General features: G+C 50.9%; 2 protein-coding genes across 3 annotated transcripts in view; both read right to left on the bottom strand.

The window, feature by feature from the left end:
- The window catches only part of FBXO41 (F-box protein 41), a 36,968-nt gene extending 23,996 nt beyond the window's left edge, over positions 1–12,972 (bottom strand). Inside the window, exon 1 of one of the 2 annotated variants that reach the window (XM_067704707.1) lies at positions 12,852–12,972. The gene's annotated coding sequence lies outside the window, so the exon portion shown is untranslated. Of the gene's footprint in view, positions 1–3,238; positions 3,381–12,851 lie in introns of those variants that run through there. The other variant, XM_067704706.1, reaches the window with a different exon arrangement.
- Positions 10,608–13,155, bottom strand: EGR4 (early growth response 4). The gene is made up of 2 exons (XM_067704708.1): positions 12,852–13,155; positions 10,608–12,452 (listed from the first exon to the last, which is right to left on the bottom strand). Exons 1-2 carry the CDS (start codon positions 12,985–12,987, stop codon positions 11,137–11,139), a joined length of 1,452 nt encoding a protein of 483 aa, XP_067560809.1. The 5' UTR covers positions 12,988–13,155; the 3' UTR covers positions 10,608–11,136.
- Positions 13,156–18,710: the final 5,555 nt, after the last annotated feature.

The following is an 18,710-nucleotide window of genomic DNA, read 5'->3' as shown; positions in this document are numbered from 1 at the left end:
CATTGATACTGTTTCTAACTGGAGTCTCTAACTCCTCCAGCTTTGAATTCTCATGGTTTCCTCAAAAAGAGATCCAGTCATGTCACTCTAATTCTTAGAAAACATCTCTGAAGGCAGGCCATCTTCTAAGAAGTAAAGGCCACCCTGCCTTGCCTGCCCTCAAGGCTGACTGGAATCTGACCACCACTCAGCCTTGTCAGCCCTAGCTTATGCTTCTCCGTGCATCCTTAGTGAGCCCTATGGGGCTTAGCTTCACTGAGAAGTGCCATGTGATGTCATATCCTTGAGTCTTGGCCCATGCTGGTCCCTCTTCCTGGGACTACCTCCTCTAATCGGTGAATTCTGCAGGCCCAGCTCAGATGCTACCCTTTCCATGCAGCCTTCTACCCGCTCCTCCAGCTCAAGTCACATCACAACATGAATCAATCCTCACCATAGCTCTTCACACATGGTAACAAGTATCACATACTGGATGGTCATGGACCTGTTTGCACATCAGATCCTACCCTTCCCATACATTGGAGGGCAGGGGCAATGCAACTGACTCATCCTCACACCTTCCACACACACAGTAGACCTCAGTATATTCTTAGAGGAATCACAATGAATAATGGAGGATGAATTGATTGATTTATGTAACCAAGGTGATTTCCACCACTCATTGTCATGGAACTGGGTGAATTTGGTTACAATTAAATCAATCCGAGAATCACCTTGAATAACATTTGCTTCTGCAACTCTGCAAGTCACCCACTGGGAGGTCAGAACTTGCTGTGTCTTCTCAACACTGTCGCTCTAGCAGAGCTCCAAGGCTTAGGACTTGTCTGCTTCATTCTATTTTATCCACCCAACAAAAAGATGTTGAACACAAACGCCCATGCCAGGCACTGAGGACACAAAGATGACTAAGACAGTAATGCTCTCAAGGTGCTTGCAGTCTAATAATCAAAGCAGGGAACATTGACCTACTAGTTATTCTGGTGAGACAACATGGTTTTCACTTAGTTCTCACGACAGTGCTGCCAAGTACGTAGTATCACCTCCATTTTAGGATGAGGAAATTGAGGCTCAGAGTGGCCAAATCACTGGTCCAAGGCCAGTAAGTGACTTAACAAACTGTCGCTTTGGTGGCACCCAATGAGCCATCCCTCCCAGTATTCTTGCCCTCATGCGGTCCTCTCCCACACTGACTCAGAGCTTGGCCGTGTGACTTTGGGCAATGGGACATTAAAGGCTGATGCAGGCAGAGGTTTGATAAGCAGTTCCACAGAGCTTATCCTCTTTGAATACTTCCTCTTGGAATCCAGCTGCCATGTAGAAAACTTGAGCTAGACTACTGAGTGATTAGATGCCGTGTGTGGAAAGGCCCTGGAGGATGAAAGGCCATCTTGATGTTCCTTTCCAGCCAGTCTCTCTCAACTGTATGCACCTGAGAAGGGCCAAGTGAGCCCACAGTCACAGCCAACCCACATACCATAATAAGTAATAAATCAGTGTAGTTTTAAGCCCCTGTATGCCGGAGAGGTTTGTTATACACCAGTGAATAACTGAAACAGTGACAAGCTGGGATTTGAACCCAGTCAGTCAGTACCATTTGACTGACTTCAAAAACCATGCTCTTAGTTTCAGTACTATGTTCCTTCTGGTTGGGAGTGGAATGTCATACCAATACTATAATATTCATAGGCTGGCCCATAGTAGCACTCAATAAGTATTTGTTGAATGAATGAATAAAGGGTGTGGTGGGCTACCAGAGAGGTAGGAAAGTCCAGGGAATTCAAAGGCAGGTTGGCAATTACCTTTCCACAACCATGACCCGCTTTCCCACTACAAATATTCCAAAAACAAATATTCCCTAAATCTAGAAACAAGTATGTGGATATCACCAAACTCCCTCTCTAGGTCTCTTTCTCTGTTAAATTCAGATCAGGCAAAATTGAGAATTTCAGAGTTTGGTTTTCGATGGTCATTCCCCTTGCCCCCAACTCTCTACCATGCCCCTGGCATCTTCTCTCCCTCCCACCTGGCCTTCTGGGCCCAGAAGCTCTTTCTCCCTCTTTCCATATAAAATCCACACGCAGGAACGCAGAGAAGGTGGAAATTACAGAAATGGGGGAGGAAGATTTGGATATTAGTAGATGGCATTACAGGCCAAAGAAATGAAACTCTAAGCTCAGTGCTTCCAGGAGACATCTGCCAGCAGGTGGAGGAGGTATTTTAAGGATGGGGAGCCAGGTGGAGGTGTCCCTGTGGTTGGGGAATAAAGGAATGCCCCCTGAATCTCCCAAGAAGGCAGAGGCTCTGGCTCTCCACACCTGGGGCTGTGGCCCAACATCTGTAGATCCCAGAGTAGTCACTATAGCCTGGTGAAGACCCACAGGGGTCACTGCGTCCAGTCCGCTGCTTCTTGGCAGCTCTGACACTGCCTTTTCTGTTCTAAGCTCCCCCTCATTCTTAGGCTCCTGCAAGCATGCACACACACCCCCAAGGTCACACACACATGGCTCCAGCACCTGGATCCACACCCTGAAAACCATCTGGGCCCTTCACTGCAGACTCAACCTAAGGAGAGAGCAGGCCCCACTCCTGCTCACAGGCAGACTGTGGCAAGTGCACACAGGCACCGTGGCACACACTCACATGCAAAGCAATGCAGTGGGGAGCACACATCCAGACCACTGTGGGCACAGTCACCGGCGGAGGCACTGGGATATGAGGAGACATAAACATGCGTGCACACACATGCACACCTCCAGACCATCCAGACTTACCACACGTGCACAGGGGCACCCAAACCCTCCCACCCTCAGACACCCGCACAGGTGCCCAGCCAGGCCGCAACACCAAGCCCCTCCCCCACCCCTTTTCAGAAGCAGGTGGAGAGGGCTGGGGTTCGAGGGCGCTCTTCCTCCTCTCTCCCTCTGGCCCCGGCTCTCCAAGGTCCAGAGTCCCAGTGGGATCTGGAGCCCGCCCCGCCCCCCAGCCTGGCTCGAGGAGCGACTGGCGAGAGGGGGGATGGGAAGCCTGGTCCCAAATCGTTCTGATTTTAAGTCCTTAAATTAACCGCCTCCTTGCCTCTGCCCTGGCCTGCCCAAATCCCCTCCCCCGCCCCGGTCCGGGAGCCTCTCCGGCCTCCAGAGGGCTGTGGGAGAGAAGCAAGAGAAGGCGGCAGCGGCTGGGGTCCTCCCTGCCTTCTCTCCAGGAGCGGTCCCGCAGCACGCCCGCGACTCGCCCTTACCTACTCCACCCCGCGACGAGGCCAGGCCCCGCGGCCCTCGGCTGGGGGTGCAGAGGCAGCCCCCGCGTGCCCGGGCCAGATGCAGGGCCGCCTCGGGGCCTCGGATCTCTTTCCCCTCCGCAGCCTCGGGTAGCCGCCGCGGCTTGCGCCCCCGCCTCCCTCTCGGGGCGGGGGCGGCCAAGCCTCCCAGCCAGTCGCAGCGGGAGGGGCACACAAACAGGGTGGGGGAAGGATACAGGAGGGAGGAGGGGGCGCGCGGCCCGAGGAAAGGAAGGGAAGGGGGAGGGAGGTGGCAAGGAGGTGGGGCGGAGCCGGCCCCTCCTCCGGGGCGGGCTCTCCCGCGAGCTGGGGAGCCGCAGATACCGCCAGAAGCGGCTGCGCCGGGACCCCACGTTTTCCGCTGAAGGTGGCTTCGGTGGGGGAGGGGTCCGCGGCGCCGCCCTGGGGGTGCAGGGGCCTCACCAGCCGCGCTCCTCCTGAGTCCCTGTCTTCCCGGATCGCGGCACCGCCCAGTGCACTCTCCCTGCCCCGGGCACCTCCAGTTGTGACCTCTGCTGCCCACCTTTAATCCGAACCTCTCCGCCCTAACTCTACCACTCTGGCTTGGGCCTGCTTCCACTCGGAGCACATCCTGGGGTGGGCGATTCTGTGGGTCGGGAAGAGGGCCGGCGCGCTGCATTACTCCTGGGATCTGCGCCACGGGCTCTATGCAGCCTCCTGGGACGCGCGCCTGGGTGTGCACTCAGCGACCCCGGGTCCGAGACACAGTCTCCGCAGACACTGCCTGTGTCAGTCCCCTCTGGGCATCCCTAGGGAACCACGGGAACTAGGAGTGTCTTCGGTCAGACTCCGTCATGTCCCGGACCCAATCTTGCCCTTGAGGGTGCCGTCTAGGAGCACGTGTCCCCGTCACAAATCCTATCCGGGACCTGGTGGAGGAAGAAAGGGACAGTGGGCTCCGGCCCTGGTTCCTTCCCACCCACTCCCACCTCAAACTTGGTTAGGGGAGAAGCCTGGCTCCCTGGGACTGGAGCACCTAGAGGGCCCGCCCTTGGCTTAAGGCCCATCCATCTATTGAAGCAGGAGCAATCTGACTGTCCTGGGCTTGGAGGAAGTTTACAGGGCTGCAGTGGGTAAATCAGATAGGGTGTTGGGGCTACTAAGCCCAGGGCTGAGATGAACTGAGCTTTGGATGAGGAAAAGAAGAAATGGCATTTCAGGCTAGGGGCAGTGCTTGGACAACGGCAAAGAAACTGGCTTGGGCAGGGTTGAGGTCCAAGACCACTAGGGGTCGTACAGCTGCAGCAGAACAGAAATCCAGCATAGCCCCAGGATTCTCCAATAAACGAGGCTGATGGGGACTTTCCTTGACCCCATCCAATTCCTGCTAAGGCAGGGACATTGGGCATTTAGTATCTGGAGGGATAATTTGTAGAGTTGTCAGGTGGCTTTTGAAGAAAGGCAAATTTTTTTTTTTTTTTTTTTTTTTGCAGACTTGCGTTAACTTTATTTTGCTCTTTCCAGTCTGAAGCTACTATCATGGGCATTTAGAGTTATACAAATGACACTTACAAAAAATAAAAGACCAAGACACCCAGAGTGAGATGCATGGTGGACACTAACCAGAGGGGAAGGGAACTGGCAGGGGCGGGGCTAGGAGCCAGGGACCAGGGGGCTTCCACGGGGCTCCCGGCTGAGGGCGACGCCCAGCTTCATCCTGCCGAGACCCGGGAGTCCAGTCAGAAGAGAGAAAGGCAAATTTAATAAGGACCCAAGCCAGTCAGTTCAAACTTCCCTCCTCCCCCACATCTTCTCTTCCTACCCCATAGCTCCTGAATTTCCTTTCTCCTCAAGAAAGTCTTAGATTGAGCAAATAAGAAATCACTTCTCCTAAGACCTAAGTTATACCAGCTCCTATTAACCAAATGCCGGGCATTACACTAATCATTTTTAAGCATATCATTCAATTGTCAAACCTATTGAGTAGGTATTATTATTATCCCCACTTTACAGATTGGGAAACTAAAGCTCAGAGCTCAAAAAAGGGCACCGTCAGGATTTGAACTCAAGTCACCAAATTCCAAAGTCTGTGCTTGAATACAGTGCCCTCCTGCCACCCCTTTGCTCTATTAAGCCTACTGAGCCTTCCACTGCCAAAATGAAGATTCCCTAAATCCACCTGCTTTTGCAGACTGCCAAAAATATCCATATATTATTTTTTCCTCTAGTGATGTTTGTTCTCACTCTGTGCTTCCTATGAATATGCAAAACCAATTTGAGGGACTTCCCTGGTGGCGCAGTGGTTAAGAATCCGCCTGCCAATTCAGGGGACACGGGTTCAAGCCCTGGCCCCGGAAGATCCCACATGCCGCGGAGCAGCTAAGCCCGTGCGCCACAACTACTGAGCCTGCATTCCACAACTACTGAAGCCCACGCGTCTAGAGCCCATACTCCGCAACAAGAGAAGCCACCGCAGTGAGAAGCCCGCGCACCGCAACGAAGAGTAGCCCCCACTCGCCCACGCGCAGCAACGAAGACCCAACACAGCCAAAAAGAAATAAATAAAATAAATAAATTTTAAAAAGAACAAACCAATTTGAGGCATGCTTGTGTATGAACACGTGTTTTCGTGAATGTGTACATACATGCATGTGCATACAGGTGTATATCTGTGCATATGCACGCGTGTGCATTGTGTTTGTGAGTGCATGCACGTGTGAATGTATGCATGTGTATACATGTGGGTGTGCTTGTGCATATGAGTGTGTATATACGAGCGAATGTAAGTGGGCATGCATGTACTTTATGTGTGTATTCGGGTATGCATGTGCACACGTGCACACATGTGTGTATGTGTGTGTGCATGTGTGCCCAGGCTACGTTTTATGGACAACAGTTTCTGCTTGGTTGTTATGGGAACCACAGTTCTAAAAATGTTAAACTGAATCCCACTCCATGTGGGCCAGAAAAGCCAAAAGGGAGAGAGAAAGCTGAATGACAGACACATCTGGGGACCCAGACCTGAGGGAGAGAATCATGGGCTCTGGAAGAATTCGGCACAGACCATCCAGAAGTGTGGTCCTACTCGTGGAACCCCATGGATTGCATCGGTGCCTCAATCTTGCTTCTTCCCGTCTCCCTCCTGATCCTTTCCCAGTTTCATGCTCTCCAACCACCTTCCTTCCTTCCTCTTTCCCCTTCTCTTTTTCTCTTCTCCTTTTAGCCAACCAATCAACCCAATAATTAAGCACTTAAGGTGTGCTGGGCAGAAGGCCTAGTGATATGGTGGCCACACATGTGGATGATCAGATAAGGCCTCTTGCCCTTGAAGGAGCTCAACGGTAGGAGGATTTGGACAAACGTAGGGGGGAGGAATGAGCACAGAGCAAAGGGAGAGACTACAGAGGAGGGTGGGTGATAAGTTTGTATCAGATATGGAGGGCTTTAACTGCGATGTATTTTTTGTAGGAAGGTGGAAATTGTGGTCAGTTTGGGATAAAACACTACGAATAATGGTTTAGGGAAATTACATCAGTAGTGCTGTGTAGTGTGAAACGGAAGGAGAGAGAATGGAGGCAGAGGGACCACAGGAAGCAGTTTGGTGTAGTGCAGGCTTGTTTCAAACAGGGCACAGAGGTTGGGGTGAAAAGGGAGGAAGGAGCACTCTGGGTTGCTTTGTCAAACTCTCCCCCATATCCTGCCTCATCAAGATTCTTATTACTCTTCCCTTTCTCTCCAGGGTGAGAGTCAGGATTTGAGTGAGGCTTTGTTACTGATGTGCGTGTATCGAACTCCTCAGGTGCACTAGAAAGTAAAAAAGTTGGGACCCATGGGCCCAACATATGGTAGGCACTCAGTAATACTTGTGAAACAAGTGGATATATGGATATGCACTGGTCTTGGAACTGGAAAGCCCAAGTTCAAGGCCCACTTCAGTCTCTCATCATCTGTGTCCCCTTAAGAAAATCCCAAACTTCTTGGGCCTCAGTTTCCTACTCTGTACAATGAGGGGTCAGACAAGATGTTCTTGTAAGCTCCTTCCATCTATTATGTGATTGTCATAGCCAAAGTGTTTGCGTATGTGGAAGGGGTGGAATGGACTGAGGTGCTGGCAATAGGAACAGAGAGGATAAATGGGGGAAATATTTTAAAAGAGGAATCAATATCTTCTGGCTTTAGTTTTCAGCAATACTGTGGAATAAACCAAAGTCCCTCAAGAATGCATGGACTGATTCACAAAACATAACAGACATCTGAAATGCTTAGCTGAGCTTGCAAGAAAGGGAAGAAAATCTACTTGGACCAAAACAAGGGAACTGAGACCGACAAATGTAAGCTCAAGATGTGCTGTGACTAACCCCAGGAAGTATGGGGAAGGAATACCTTCCCATATTGCTTGTCTGTCCTGACCTGGGCCCTGGGTGGAAAAGGGGGAGTTGCCTCTGAGAATTTATAACTACTTGAGTTAGAGTTTAAACTCACAACACCTACATAGTACAAGAAGCCCAAGTCAAGAAATGAACATAAAGATTGGTCTTCGTCAGTTGATATTCCTGGAATGCCTGGCAGAAGCAAGCACAAAACTACTCAGGAGAAACATACCCTCAACCCAGCCTACAGAATATTACTGACCAGGTAAACCCCCACTCACTGAAAATTAAGATGAGCTCACAAACTGAAAATTACAGTATGTAAAAGGAAACAATGTACCATGAATTAGAGTAGAAAAGACCCTTTAGCACTTCAATAAGATCCAGTAAGTCTGAGTGACAGCCTGGATGTGGGGGAAAGAGGGGTAAAAAATGAATCCTACAGAAGAACTGTAGTGGGCTTCCCTGGTGGCGCAGTGGTTGGGAGTCCGCCTGCCGATGCAGGGGACGTGGGTTCGTGCCCCAGTCTGGGAGGATCCCACATGCTGCGGAGCGGCTGGGCCCGTGAGCCGTGGCCGCTGAGCCTGCGCATCCGGAGCCTGTGCTCCGCGACGGGAGAGGCCACAACAGTGAGAGGCCCGCGTAACGCAAACAAACAAACAAACAAACAAAAAGAACTGTAGTTATTTAGGTGATTTTGGGGAACCAAACAAATGATGGTCGCCTTTAGCATAAACTGGGTATATGGAAGGATGATTTGATTTTAGACAGATTGTATTTGAAATTGTGGTGAACATCCCCATATGGAGGTGTTCATTAGTCAGAACCATGGGCTTCAGCTGGAGTAGAGATGAGGGCTGGCTGGCTTAGAAGTCATCCATGCATCAGTGATAGCTGAAAGCCTAGGAATTCATGTGATCTCCAAGAAGAGTGTGGAAATGGGGAAGGAGGGGGCTCAGAACTAAGTCTGAGAAAACAACATTTTGAGGACCAGATAAAAAATAGGAGCAAGTAAAGAAAATGAGCTCTCTGTTAGTCCCCGATTATGTTTGGGTCCTGGGTTTGGGACGATTTTCTGATTGTTTTATTTAATTCTTTCCATCTCTGGCCTAACATTCTTTTCCATCAAAATCCCTAGGGGAAGTTCCAGTAAATGGAGCAGTTTCCCTTGGGAGTAATAGGAGGGACTTCTCAGCTGGGAGTTGTAGAACCAGGCTGGGCCCTGGTACTAGCACCACTACGAAGTCACTTCTTTGGGGTGCAATTTTCTCATCAGTGATTTTAGGCCTAGGTGGGTATGAGGACAAGGTGGGGCACAACAGAGCTGATAGTACTTGATGGGACGCTGCTCAAGGGGGCAAGGGTGGACCGGTTAGACACCACCCACCTACAGCCTGTCTGCCCTTCTTCTTTTGTTCAGGTTGTGTGGTTTGGGACCAGTTGCTTGAAATCTGGGCCTTTATGCTCTTTCTTACCCTATTCTGCATGGAAAGTGAAGTCAGGTGGTCCATGCCTATAAGTGAAAGGTGTGGTCACTTAAATAGTCAGATAATGAGAGTCATCATCGTCTTATGTCTCCATGAATCTACCACTTCCCTATTACAGTGCCTGATGGTCCATCATTTGAGCCTCACTACGGGGTTAAACATTGCCCTCTATAGGCTACTCTATTAAAATGTTAACTCTCCTAGAAGAGGTAGTATTGAATCCTTTACCACAAATTGGTTTATTAGATGCAAGGTACTCAACCACATGAAAGCACTTACCACTCAGGGAGAAAAATGGGTGGAATTCACTGATAATTGAATTGATAATTTTGTCTCTGGTCAAATGGACTGTGGGGGTGGAGGGTGAGCACATCTGAGAGTGAAGGGATGAAGTAGCCAAAGGATTAGAAGCTGGGTTGATCTGGCATCCTAGGGCTGTAGAACTCTCTTAATTCAAGAATAGCTCAGCTCAGAAAAGAATGAAGCCCCCAGACAGGCTCTATCCTTTCCTTAGCAGAGAGGAGCTGTTGGGGAGGAGAGATGGGAGCACAGCAGGCTTTTAATGCTCCAGCGTCTACCCAAGATCGCCAGAAAGAGTAAAAGCTTTTGGGTTGGGAGTTTAGGGAGTAAAGTGTGTGTGTGGGGGGGAGTTTCACCCATTCCCCACTTTCCCCATCACAGGATCATACTTTCCTCACCACCCTCCTAGCTCCACCACCTGCCCCCCGCCCTGAAAAGCCATGGAAGTTTCATCTGGAAGGAGAGTTAGGGAAAAGGGGCTGTGGCCAGTGCTTGACTAGATGGTAAATGGGCTGCTGTGGGAAAAGCAGCCTCTGGCAAGCACCCTCTTCTTACTGGGCTTGGCTCTGCCCATCAACGGTCTAGCTGAATGCTGAGTCCCTTTGGGGCCTGACAGCATGTGATTCTCATACAGATGCACAGGCACTGGCTGGAGCCTCTGTGATACCCAAAGCTCTGGGTGTTCACAAACAGCACTGAAATACTGCAGTCTTTTGCTGCTGTTGCTACTGCCTGGAGCTCCCTCTAGTTGCCAAATCTATTTCACCTCTTGGATGCCTTTCCAAACAGTGCTGATAAGCTGAGGTGCCGCCATTCTGGGGTTGGGAAAAAAGCACTGGCTTTGGAGCCAGACAGATCTGAGTTTGACCCTGTCTGTTCCTAGCTGGGTTACCCAGCAAGTTATGTACTTTGCTTCCCCATGCTGCACTCAGGATTGTGAGGACTGAGGAGGATAATATATGCACAATGTTTAATACCTAAGCCTCTCAACCACTCTGAAAGTTCCAGAAACACCTTGAACCCTTAGGTCAGCTGTGATTAAATTCATTTGTTAATTCAGTACCCATTTATTGAATGCCTACCACGTGCCAAAGTGCCTGACGGTAGGTGTGTAATGATGCCATGAGCGTGAGGATCTCCCTTCTCTTCTGGCACATATACTCCTGGGGGAGTGGGTGGGGAAATGGTCAGGAGCTTGGATGGCAGATTCAGTAAGCTTTTAGCACAATAATTTTAATTGCAAAAATAAACAGTTTTGTCAACTGCTTGAGAGTAGCGTCTGCTTTACAAAAATTAACGACAACAAAAAAGGAAATAACCCCAAAGCAAAACGTTACAACCAACGGCTGCTGAAAACGACATTGCTGTACAAAATCCCGCGCGAGACCAGCTCGGCTCTGCCCCTACCCGTCTCTGGGGGTCTAGGAGAGGGCGTGGGGCGTGCGCCATTACAAAAGAGTGTCTTAAGTCCCAGGGAAGTGCCTACTCAGTGGGTGGCCTGAGAGAACTTCCCTCCAAAGCGCGGCTGACTCGGAAGACAGCGCCCGGACCGCGGGAGCTGTCCTTGGAGCTAGTGCTGTACGGAGAGTGTGCGGCGGGCGCTTCAAGGGAACTAGAAGCCGGACCAGAGGCCCGCCCTAGGGCGTGCCGGAAGAAAGTGGGCAGAGGAGCGGGGAGGGGTGGGCAGGTTTTCTCGTGCGCGCCGGACTGCGGCGCCCCAATGTGCAAACCCATTTCACCCTCACAGCGCAGCGAAGGAGAGGCCCAACGAGTAAAAGCCAAGGCCCTTGAGCCGCTCCTCGGCGCGCGCCTTCTGCTTGAGGTGCACCTTGCTGTGCCGTTTCTTCTCATCGCTGCGCGCGAAGCGGCGGCCGCACACGTCGCAGGCAAAGGGCTTCTCGCCTGTGTGGGTGCGCACGTGTGTGGTAAGGTGGTCGCTGCGGCTGAAGTTGCGGAGGCAGATGCGGCACTGGAACGGCTTGTGGCCCGTGTGGATGCGCAGGTGGCGGTTGAGCTCGTCAGAGCGCGCAAAGCTGCGCACACAGCTCTCCACCGGGCAAGCAAATGCCTTGGCGTGCGGCCGAGGGCAGAAGCAGCGTGCGCTGCACTTGCCGCCTCGGCGCCCCTTGCGCCGCGCCTTGGCTGTGGGGAATGGGACCGGCGGCGGTCCTGGAGGCTCAGGCACGCCACTGCTCCCGGGGAGGTCCGCCACCAGAGGTTTCGGGAAGTCCGCCCCGGCGCTGCGAAGGCCCAGCGGGGAAAGCTCAGGCTGCGTACCATCTAGAAACTCTCCGCCTTCGCCGCTACTCCCTCCCTCCCCACTAGTAGGGGTCAGGAGCCCCGGGAGGCTCTCGGTTCCCTCCCCTAAGTCACCCGGGGCCAGCGGGAAAGCATCGTAGGCCCCCGTGGTGTATAGTCTGCTGGAAGGGCCAGCCGGCAGCTCCGCGGGGCAGCTGATGGACAGCAGGTCTTCAATTTTGGCCCCCATCGGGGGGAAACGGGCCTCCGGGGCGCCCTGGTAGCCTCCCTGTGACCCACAGCTCCCTGGCGCCCCGGCTGAGAGCAGCTCCCATGGAGCGTAGGGACCTTTGAAGGCCGAGGCAGTGTCCAGCGCAGGAGAAGCCGGAGGAGCCCGGAGGCCGGGCTTAACGTCGGGTGGGGAGAGATGAGGCTCATACAGGCACTGTGAGGGGGCGCCCGCCGAGGGTGAGGCCTCCCAGAACGCCTCTGGGAAGACGGTAGCGCCCAGATCCGGGGAGAAAAGGTCTGGCGGTCCCGGCAGCAAGGCGTCGGAGCCTGCGGGAAAAGAGGCGTCCAGAGGAGACCGGGATGCTGCCGCCTCAGCGCCCGGGAAAGGTGCCAGGCCTAGGATGCCCGACATGAGGTTGAAGAGTGCCTCCGGATCGTGCGGGTGTTCGGGTACTGCCTGGATGAAGAAGCTACCACTGTAGCTGAGGCCGGGAGGAGGCGTGGGCGCAGGCCCCTCCAGGAAGCAGGAGTCGGCTAAGTCCCCCCCGGCGCCGCAGCTGCTCAAGGCCCAGCTCAAGAAGTCACCTGCTGAGGAGGGAGCAGGAATCAGCTCCGCGCACATCAAAGGCCGTGCCTCGGAGCCCGCAGCCCCTACGCAAGAAGCCCTTGGTGCGCACTGGCACACACAAAGTGCCTTTTGCACATTCTGATCCAGCCGGAGCCAGCATACGCCCCAAGACGCACATACAAACATGCACACGCAAAACACACGTGCAAAGGCAAAAGGATGCCTTGATACACGCACAGGTTCCTGCGGAGGCGCTGGAGGCCTGGTGGGGGTGGCATTGGGGGTACGCACACACAGGACCCCGAATCTCCTTCCGCCCCTAGCCCCACAGCTCCAGCGTCCCAGGCCCTGCCTGTTCTCAGGCACCTTGCGTCCCCGCGCTGCGCCGCCGTCTGAGCACCCCTGGCCGCGCTCCTTACCTCCGGGATAGCCGGCGGCTGCGGGTGGGTCCCTGGCGGGCAGCCGGGTCAGTTCGGTACTGGATTCAGAGCAACAGCCCTCGGTGGACTTTACCAGGAGCGCGTCGGGGCCAGAAAATTCGCTAAGGTGGAGCATGGTTCGGCTGCGGCTGCGGGGCTCCGGGGGCCTCGCCCGCTGGGCTTGGGGGCGCACGGATGGCCGGGAGGCCGACAGTCGGGGCGCCCAGCGCCTCGCAGACCTAGGCTCTCGGGCTCCTGGCTCCGGGCTCTCACCTCTGGGAAAGGGTTGGGGGTGGTGGTGGCCGAGGCGCCCTTGCTCGCTGGGACCCGCCTCGGGTGGCGGTTCCTCGCCTGTCCAAAGCGCAGCCGGGCTCCCCCAACCCGCGGCCCCCCCACTTATATAGCAGCGGCGGCGCTGGCTCAGGGCTTCCGACTCCCAGGGCCACTGCCATTTCGGGAGGCCCCGGCCCAGCCGCCGTGACGTAAATGCCCAAACATGGACACAGGATGTGTACCGGGGACTCCCGAAAAGGAAAACTCGGGCTGTGACGTCTTCGCCACAGCCACCGCCGGGCCCGCGCCGCTGCGTGCGCGCGCGCTCGCTGAGCGTGGAGCACCGTGCGCGCCGGGACCGCGGGTGCGCCTGGCTGGGGCGCTGCGTCGCCTGGGTCCGGACGTCAAGTAAGTGCACTTCTCTCTTGGAGGGAGAGGCCGAAGGACGGTTAGGAAAAACAGTGGGCTTAGGGTTTCCACAGTTTGGGCTCGAATCCTCTCTCTGCCACCTTCTAGCTCTGTCATTTCATCTCCCCGAACGTCAGTTTCCTCACCTGTGAAATGGAGATACGTACGTCTACTTCATAAATTTGCTATAAAGATTAATTGGGTTAGAGCATATGAAATTCTAGGCACGGGGCACTCAATAAACCGTAGGGATTATTGCCATTATTCATTATTTGCTCACATCTGTGTGTTTTTCATATTCTTAATAGTCTTTTGTTGTTTAGCTTGTTCTAGGAAAAATAACTTATTTAAATTAAAAAGGATCATATCGTGAGAGAAAACGTCAATTAGCACAGAAAGGTATATTATAAATTGAAAATTAAAAGTCTCTCTTTTCTCTACTCACCTCCCTCCTGAGGTAGCCACGTCTAAATTTCCTGTGTATTCTTTAAGAAAAAAATTATGCATATTGCAAGCATACACACTGTCCTGCAGTAGAATTTTCCCCCGCTTATAATAGCTGAGCGATTGCTCCATGTCCAAACAGAGAGGTTGGTCATTCTTTTCTAAGGCTGTATAGTACTCCACTGTAAGGGAGGTAAGTTTGTCCCCTATCCATTAACGTATAGGAAGTTTCCAACCTTTTGCTTGTCATCGTTGTTGTAGTCCTTGAGTAAATAAATGTGAATATATCTGTGGGATAAATTCCAACGAGTGCAACTCTGGATCAAAGAGTATGTAAAATTTTGATACAACTGGCAATTGTCCTCCAGAGAAGTAGGGCCAATTCCTGCTCCCTCTTCTCTCACCTACAGGGTGTGAGATGCTTGTGTAGTAAACTTTTTTTCCTACCTTTGTATAAATGGCTTTACTCTAGGGGTGTTGTTCCCAGGAGCACACGGAGAATCTACAGGCTATATTTCCCTGGAATCAGTTCCTGGAATAATTGGGCTGCTTCTGAAAAATTTAAAAAATATATTTCATACCCTTATGGAAGCCGTGGATATTGGCTGCAGAAGGCTAGTCAACCCCTGCAAAGAAGCCTGCCTACTCTCCTGATCTCATCTCTCTTCTGCTATGGTTTTCCCTTTGTTTTATCTTCTCATCTTTTAAAATTTTTCATTTTATTTTGTGTTATAGTTCACTTAACTCCTTTCTGGACCAAATTAGGGGATTAGGTATATACATGGGATAGTATGTTTTTTTATGAAGAGCATCAATTCTTGGGACTCTGGGTGCCAGAAGGTAGGAGGGGCAGGGCTGGGATTCCCTCTTACTTCTCTACTTTCTTAGGAATGGGCACAAAGCCATTCAGGGGTGATGGGCTACAGCATGACTGGCAGTGTATCTCCGAGCCCCCCTTGCCCAGCCTCCTTTTTCAAGGGAGAGTGCCAAGAATGCCCAAACTCCACCAAATTCTCAGGTCTTTCACCCTGTGTTCATTATGCAAACATTCATTCATTCAGCTTCTCAATGTTTGTTCATTCAGTATTCATTCCTTAAGTGCTTACTATGGACCAGAAGGTGGATTTTGGTTTTTATTCTACAATGACTGTGAGACCTATCTCCATTGCTAGCTGCACTGTGAGATCCATCTCCATCCCTAGCTGCCCTACCCACCACCCCAAAACAGTGCTACAAGTGTGTTCACAGAATATGTCATCACATAATCACCTGCAAAATACATGCTGACACACTTGCATTTATTCTCTTGTGTCTGGAAATCATGCACGTGCAGCATGACCTAACAAGTGCCACAGACATAGGTCTGTGTTAGCAGCACATGTGTTTCCATTTAGGAAATGCAGAAACCCAGCACTTGTCTGTAAGGATTAGACACACAGGGCAGCATGTCCTTTATACTGTATTTCAGACTCTGGGTTTGATTCTAATCCAAATGCATTGCTAAGGCCAGGTGATCCCACACCAGACATACAGGGCACACATGTCTCAAATCCATGCTGGCATCTTGCTGCCTGGGAGGGAGGGGGAGTGGAGGAGTTTGGCTAGGCCGGTGTCCAGGGCTCGCCAGGTTGCCCCGTCAGGCCAGATTGGCCAGCCCCAGGTTCTCTATCCCTCTGCTGTTCTTCCCTCTGCCACGGCATTCCTCCTCCTTCTTAGTCATGGATAATTCTCCTACTCCTTTGGCAAGTTCCCAGGCCATTGCTGCTCTTTGCCAAGGGCAGTTGGGCTAGGTCTGTGTTAAGACAAAGGTCCAGCTTCCTCTTGTTAGAGGCCAGGCCTGCAGGCAGAGCTGGGGAGGAAAGAGGGAATAGGAGAGGAGATGGGGGACACAGCTTGTGCTCTGGATGTGGGCTGGCCCACATTCCTACCCCTGTGCCCCTCACCTTCAGCAGACACACATACACATACTCTCGCACATGGGATGGTTACCTCTGGAGGGCAGTTGCATCTACATTTGGCTCCTTGAGGAGGAGGAGGGAATATAAAGAGGGAATGGGCATTTTGTAGCCCTTCCCAGCTCAGTCCATCTTACTCCCAAATTTTAACAGCTTAAAAATAGATTCCTGGTGGTCTAGTGGTTAGGATTTGGCATTTCTAATGCTGTGGCCCAAGTTCAGTCCCTGGTCGGGGAACTGAGATCCTGCAAGCTGCGTGGCATGGCCAAGATAAAAAAAAGAAAAGAAAAAAGATTCTGGGCCCAGATAGAATAAAGGTCTTTGGGTGGGCATGGAAGAGAGAGGAGTTTAGATCTATGAACTCTACTTTATTCACACTTCAAATATAAAAACACGAATTTACACACAAGAGGGAAATCTCATACACTGAGCACTCTACAAACATATCACTTAATCATTACAAAAGCTCTATGGAATAGGGAATTGAAGACCCATTTCACAGATGAGGAAACAGACTTGAAAAGGTTCAACAACTCACTCAAGGCTATACTTCTATTCAGTGGTGGCACTGAGAGTCAAGCCCAGGCTAGCCTACTCCACAAGATAATTTAGGAAAAGATCATTCATTTTACAAAGAGTTTAACTTTAAGATGGCTTTAGGTGGAGAATCTTCCTCTAGATTTTCAAATGTGCAAACTCCGTCTGGCTGGTTTCCATCCCTGCAAGAATTCTCTGGAGTGACTGCCATTAGGAACACTGTGGGTCGCATCAGACACATGCTGAGGAGGAGAGCATTCCAGGTTCTTGGGAGCCATTGTGAAAGGTGGTGGTGGTGATGGTGTGTATGTGACTCTGGGGAGGCTGAGAGGAAATTTTGGATTTCCATGGGAAAAGGTGATGGAAGGAGACTTTACTTTCTAGACAAGCACCGAATAGACAATTACTGAATGAATTAATGAATGAACAAATTCATTCATCAAATGTTCATTGAATACAGCCCTGTGCCAGGGGCGCTGCATGGGCCCTTTGGATGCTGATGCTCATGTCGCAGTGGATGAGACTGGAAGCTCTGGATCCAGGGAGGGCAGAGGGAGAGGGATCAGAGAAGTTAGCCTCCCTTTTCTGTCTCCTGGGAAGGGCCCAGCCCCTGTCATCATTCTGGTAATGCAACTGTCTCCTCCCCCACTCCCCACCTTGATCTTTCTGCTCTAAATATCATTGTGTTCAAATAGTAGTGTATATTTTAAAAGACTCCAAGAAGACAGCTGCCTCAGAGTATTAATCATGTAGAGGCCAGCGCTCAGTCTCCATGGCGACTCCTGGCACAGAATGCTGAGGAGCAGCTCCACGTCCCACTTCCTGGGGCCATGGAGATGCAGGCACATAGCATTTCTCTTTCCTCTCTTCCTCTTCTCTCTCCTCTGGCCCCTCTTCCTCTCCTTTCTTCTTCTCTCCCATACCCCCTTCCACTGCCTCTCATTTTCTCTCCCTAAAGGATTTATTTAAAAGCATGGGCAGAGGCAAGATCCAGACATCAGACTAACACGGAATAAGGCCACTGAGGCTGTAGCAAAGATGAAGTTTGCCTCCAGCTGCAACTTCTGCAGTACACAGCTCCTGTCCCCAAGACCCTGCGGTGCCCCTAGGCTTCACTGACCACTAGGCCAGAGGAGCCCAATATCTGTCCCTGAGGCAAGGTACCCATCATCAGGGTCCTTCTCTGTCCCCTCCCTCTTCCCTGACCATGTTCAGTTGTTGGTTTGTGGTTTGGGTTCTCACTATTATTATTTTTCTTAATGACCACACAAGTAACATAGGCTCGCTGGAAAAAGACAAACATGTTAAAATTTATAATGCAAAAAGTGAAAATATCTTTCCCTTCTCTACCCAGATATATACAGCTTAAAAGTTTTAGGTGGATTCCTATAGATTTTTCTTCATGCATATTCATTCAACATTCATCTATTCAGCTGTAGCGTCGTTATCCTCATCATTATTGATACCGATGGTATCATACTATATATACTCTTGTAACTAACTTGACATTGTACCTTGAACAGTTTCTTTTTTCCCCCAATCATGGTACAGACTAATCTATAGTATTAATAACAATTGCTTCAGAGTATTCCATCATGTAGATGTACCTAATTTTTTAACTCGATAGTTCCTTTTTTTCACTATTATGAAGAATCTGGCTGTGCATAGCCCTTTATGTATACTTGGTGTACTGATAAGGGTAATAATAATACAGTATGCTGGCTAACATTTGTGTACCACTTACTGTGGGCACTATTAACTGGGTATTGAGAGCTTTACATATACTCACAATTTAATCCTCACAACTTGCTAAGTACTATTACTATCTCTACTTCATGGAGATAGTGATGGGGAAATCGAGGCATGAGGAGGTTAAGAAACTTACCCGAGTGTACAAGGTTAAGATTAATGAGAGTGCCAGGATTTGTATAACCATAATATACAAACCATAACCATAGAATAGATTCCAAAAAGTAGAATTCCTAGGTCAAGTTAGAAATATTTAAAATTGCAATATATGTTGTCAAACCTTCCTCTAAAAAGATTGTTCCAATTTGCAGAACAGAGAGCAGCACATGAGAGCCAACTGGTAAGCAGAAAAAGGTATCCCCGTGATATTTAAATTTGCATTCTAAAAGTTATCAGTAAAGACAAGGTACCTTTCACAGGGCCTTGCTCTTTATTTCCTTTTCTGTGATCTAGGGGCCTAATGCCTCACCCAAAGACATCTGAGTGGGAGCCT

This window comes from Pseudorca crassidens, chromosome 14, assembly GCF_039906515.1.
Source record: "Pseudorca crassidens isolate mPseCra1 chromosome 14, mPseCra1.hap1, whole genome shotgun sequence".
NCBI classification, from domain to species: Eukaryota; Metazoa; Chordata; class Mammalia; order Artiodactyla; family Delphinidae; genus Pseudorca; species Pseudorca crassidens.
This window is presented reverse-complemented; position numbering and strand designations above follow the sequence as displayed.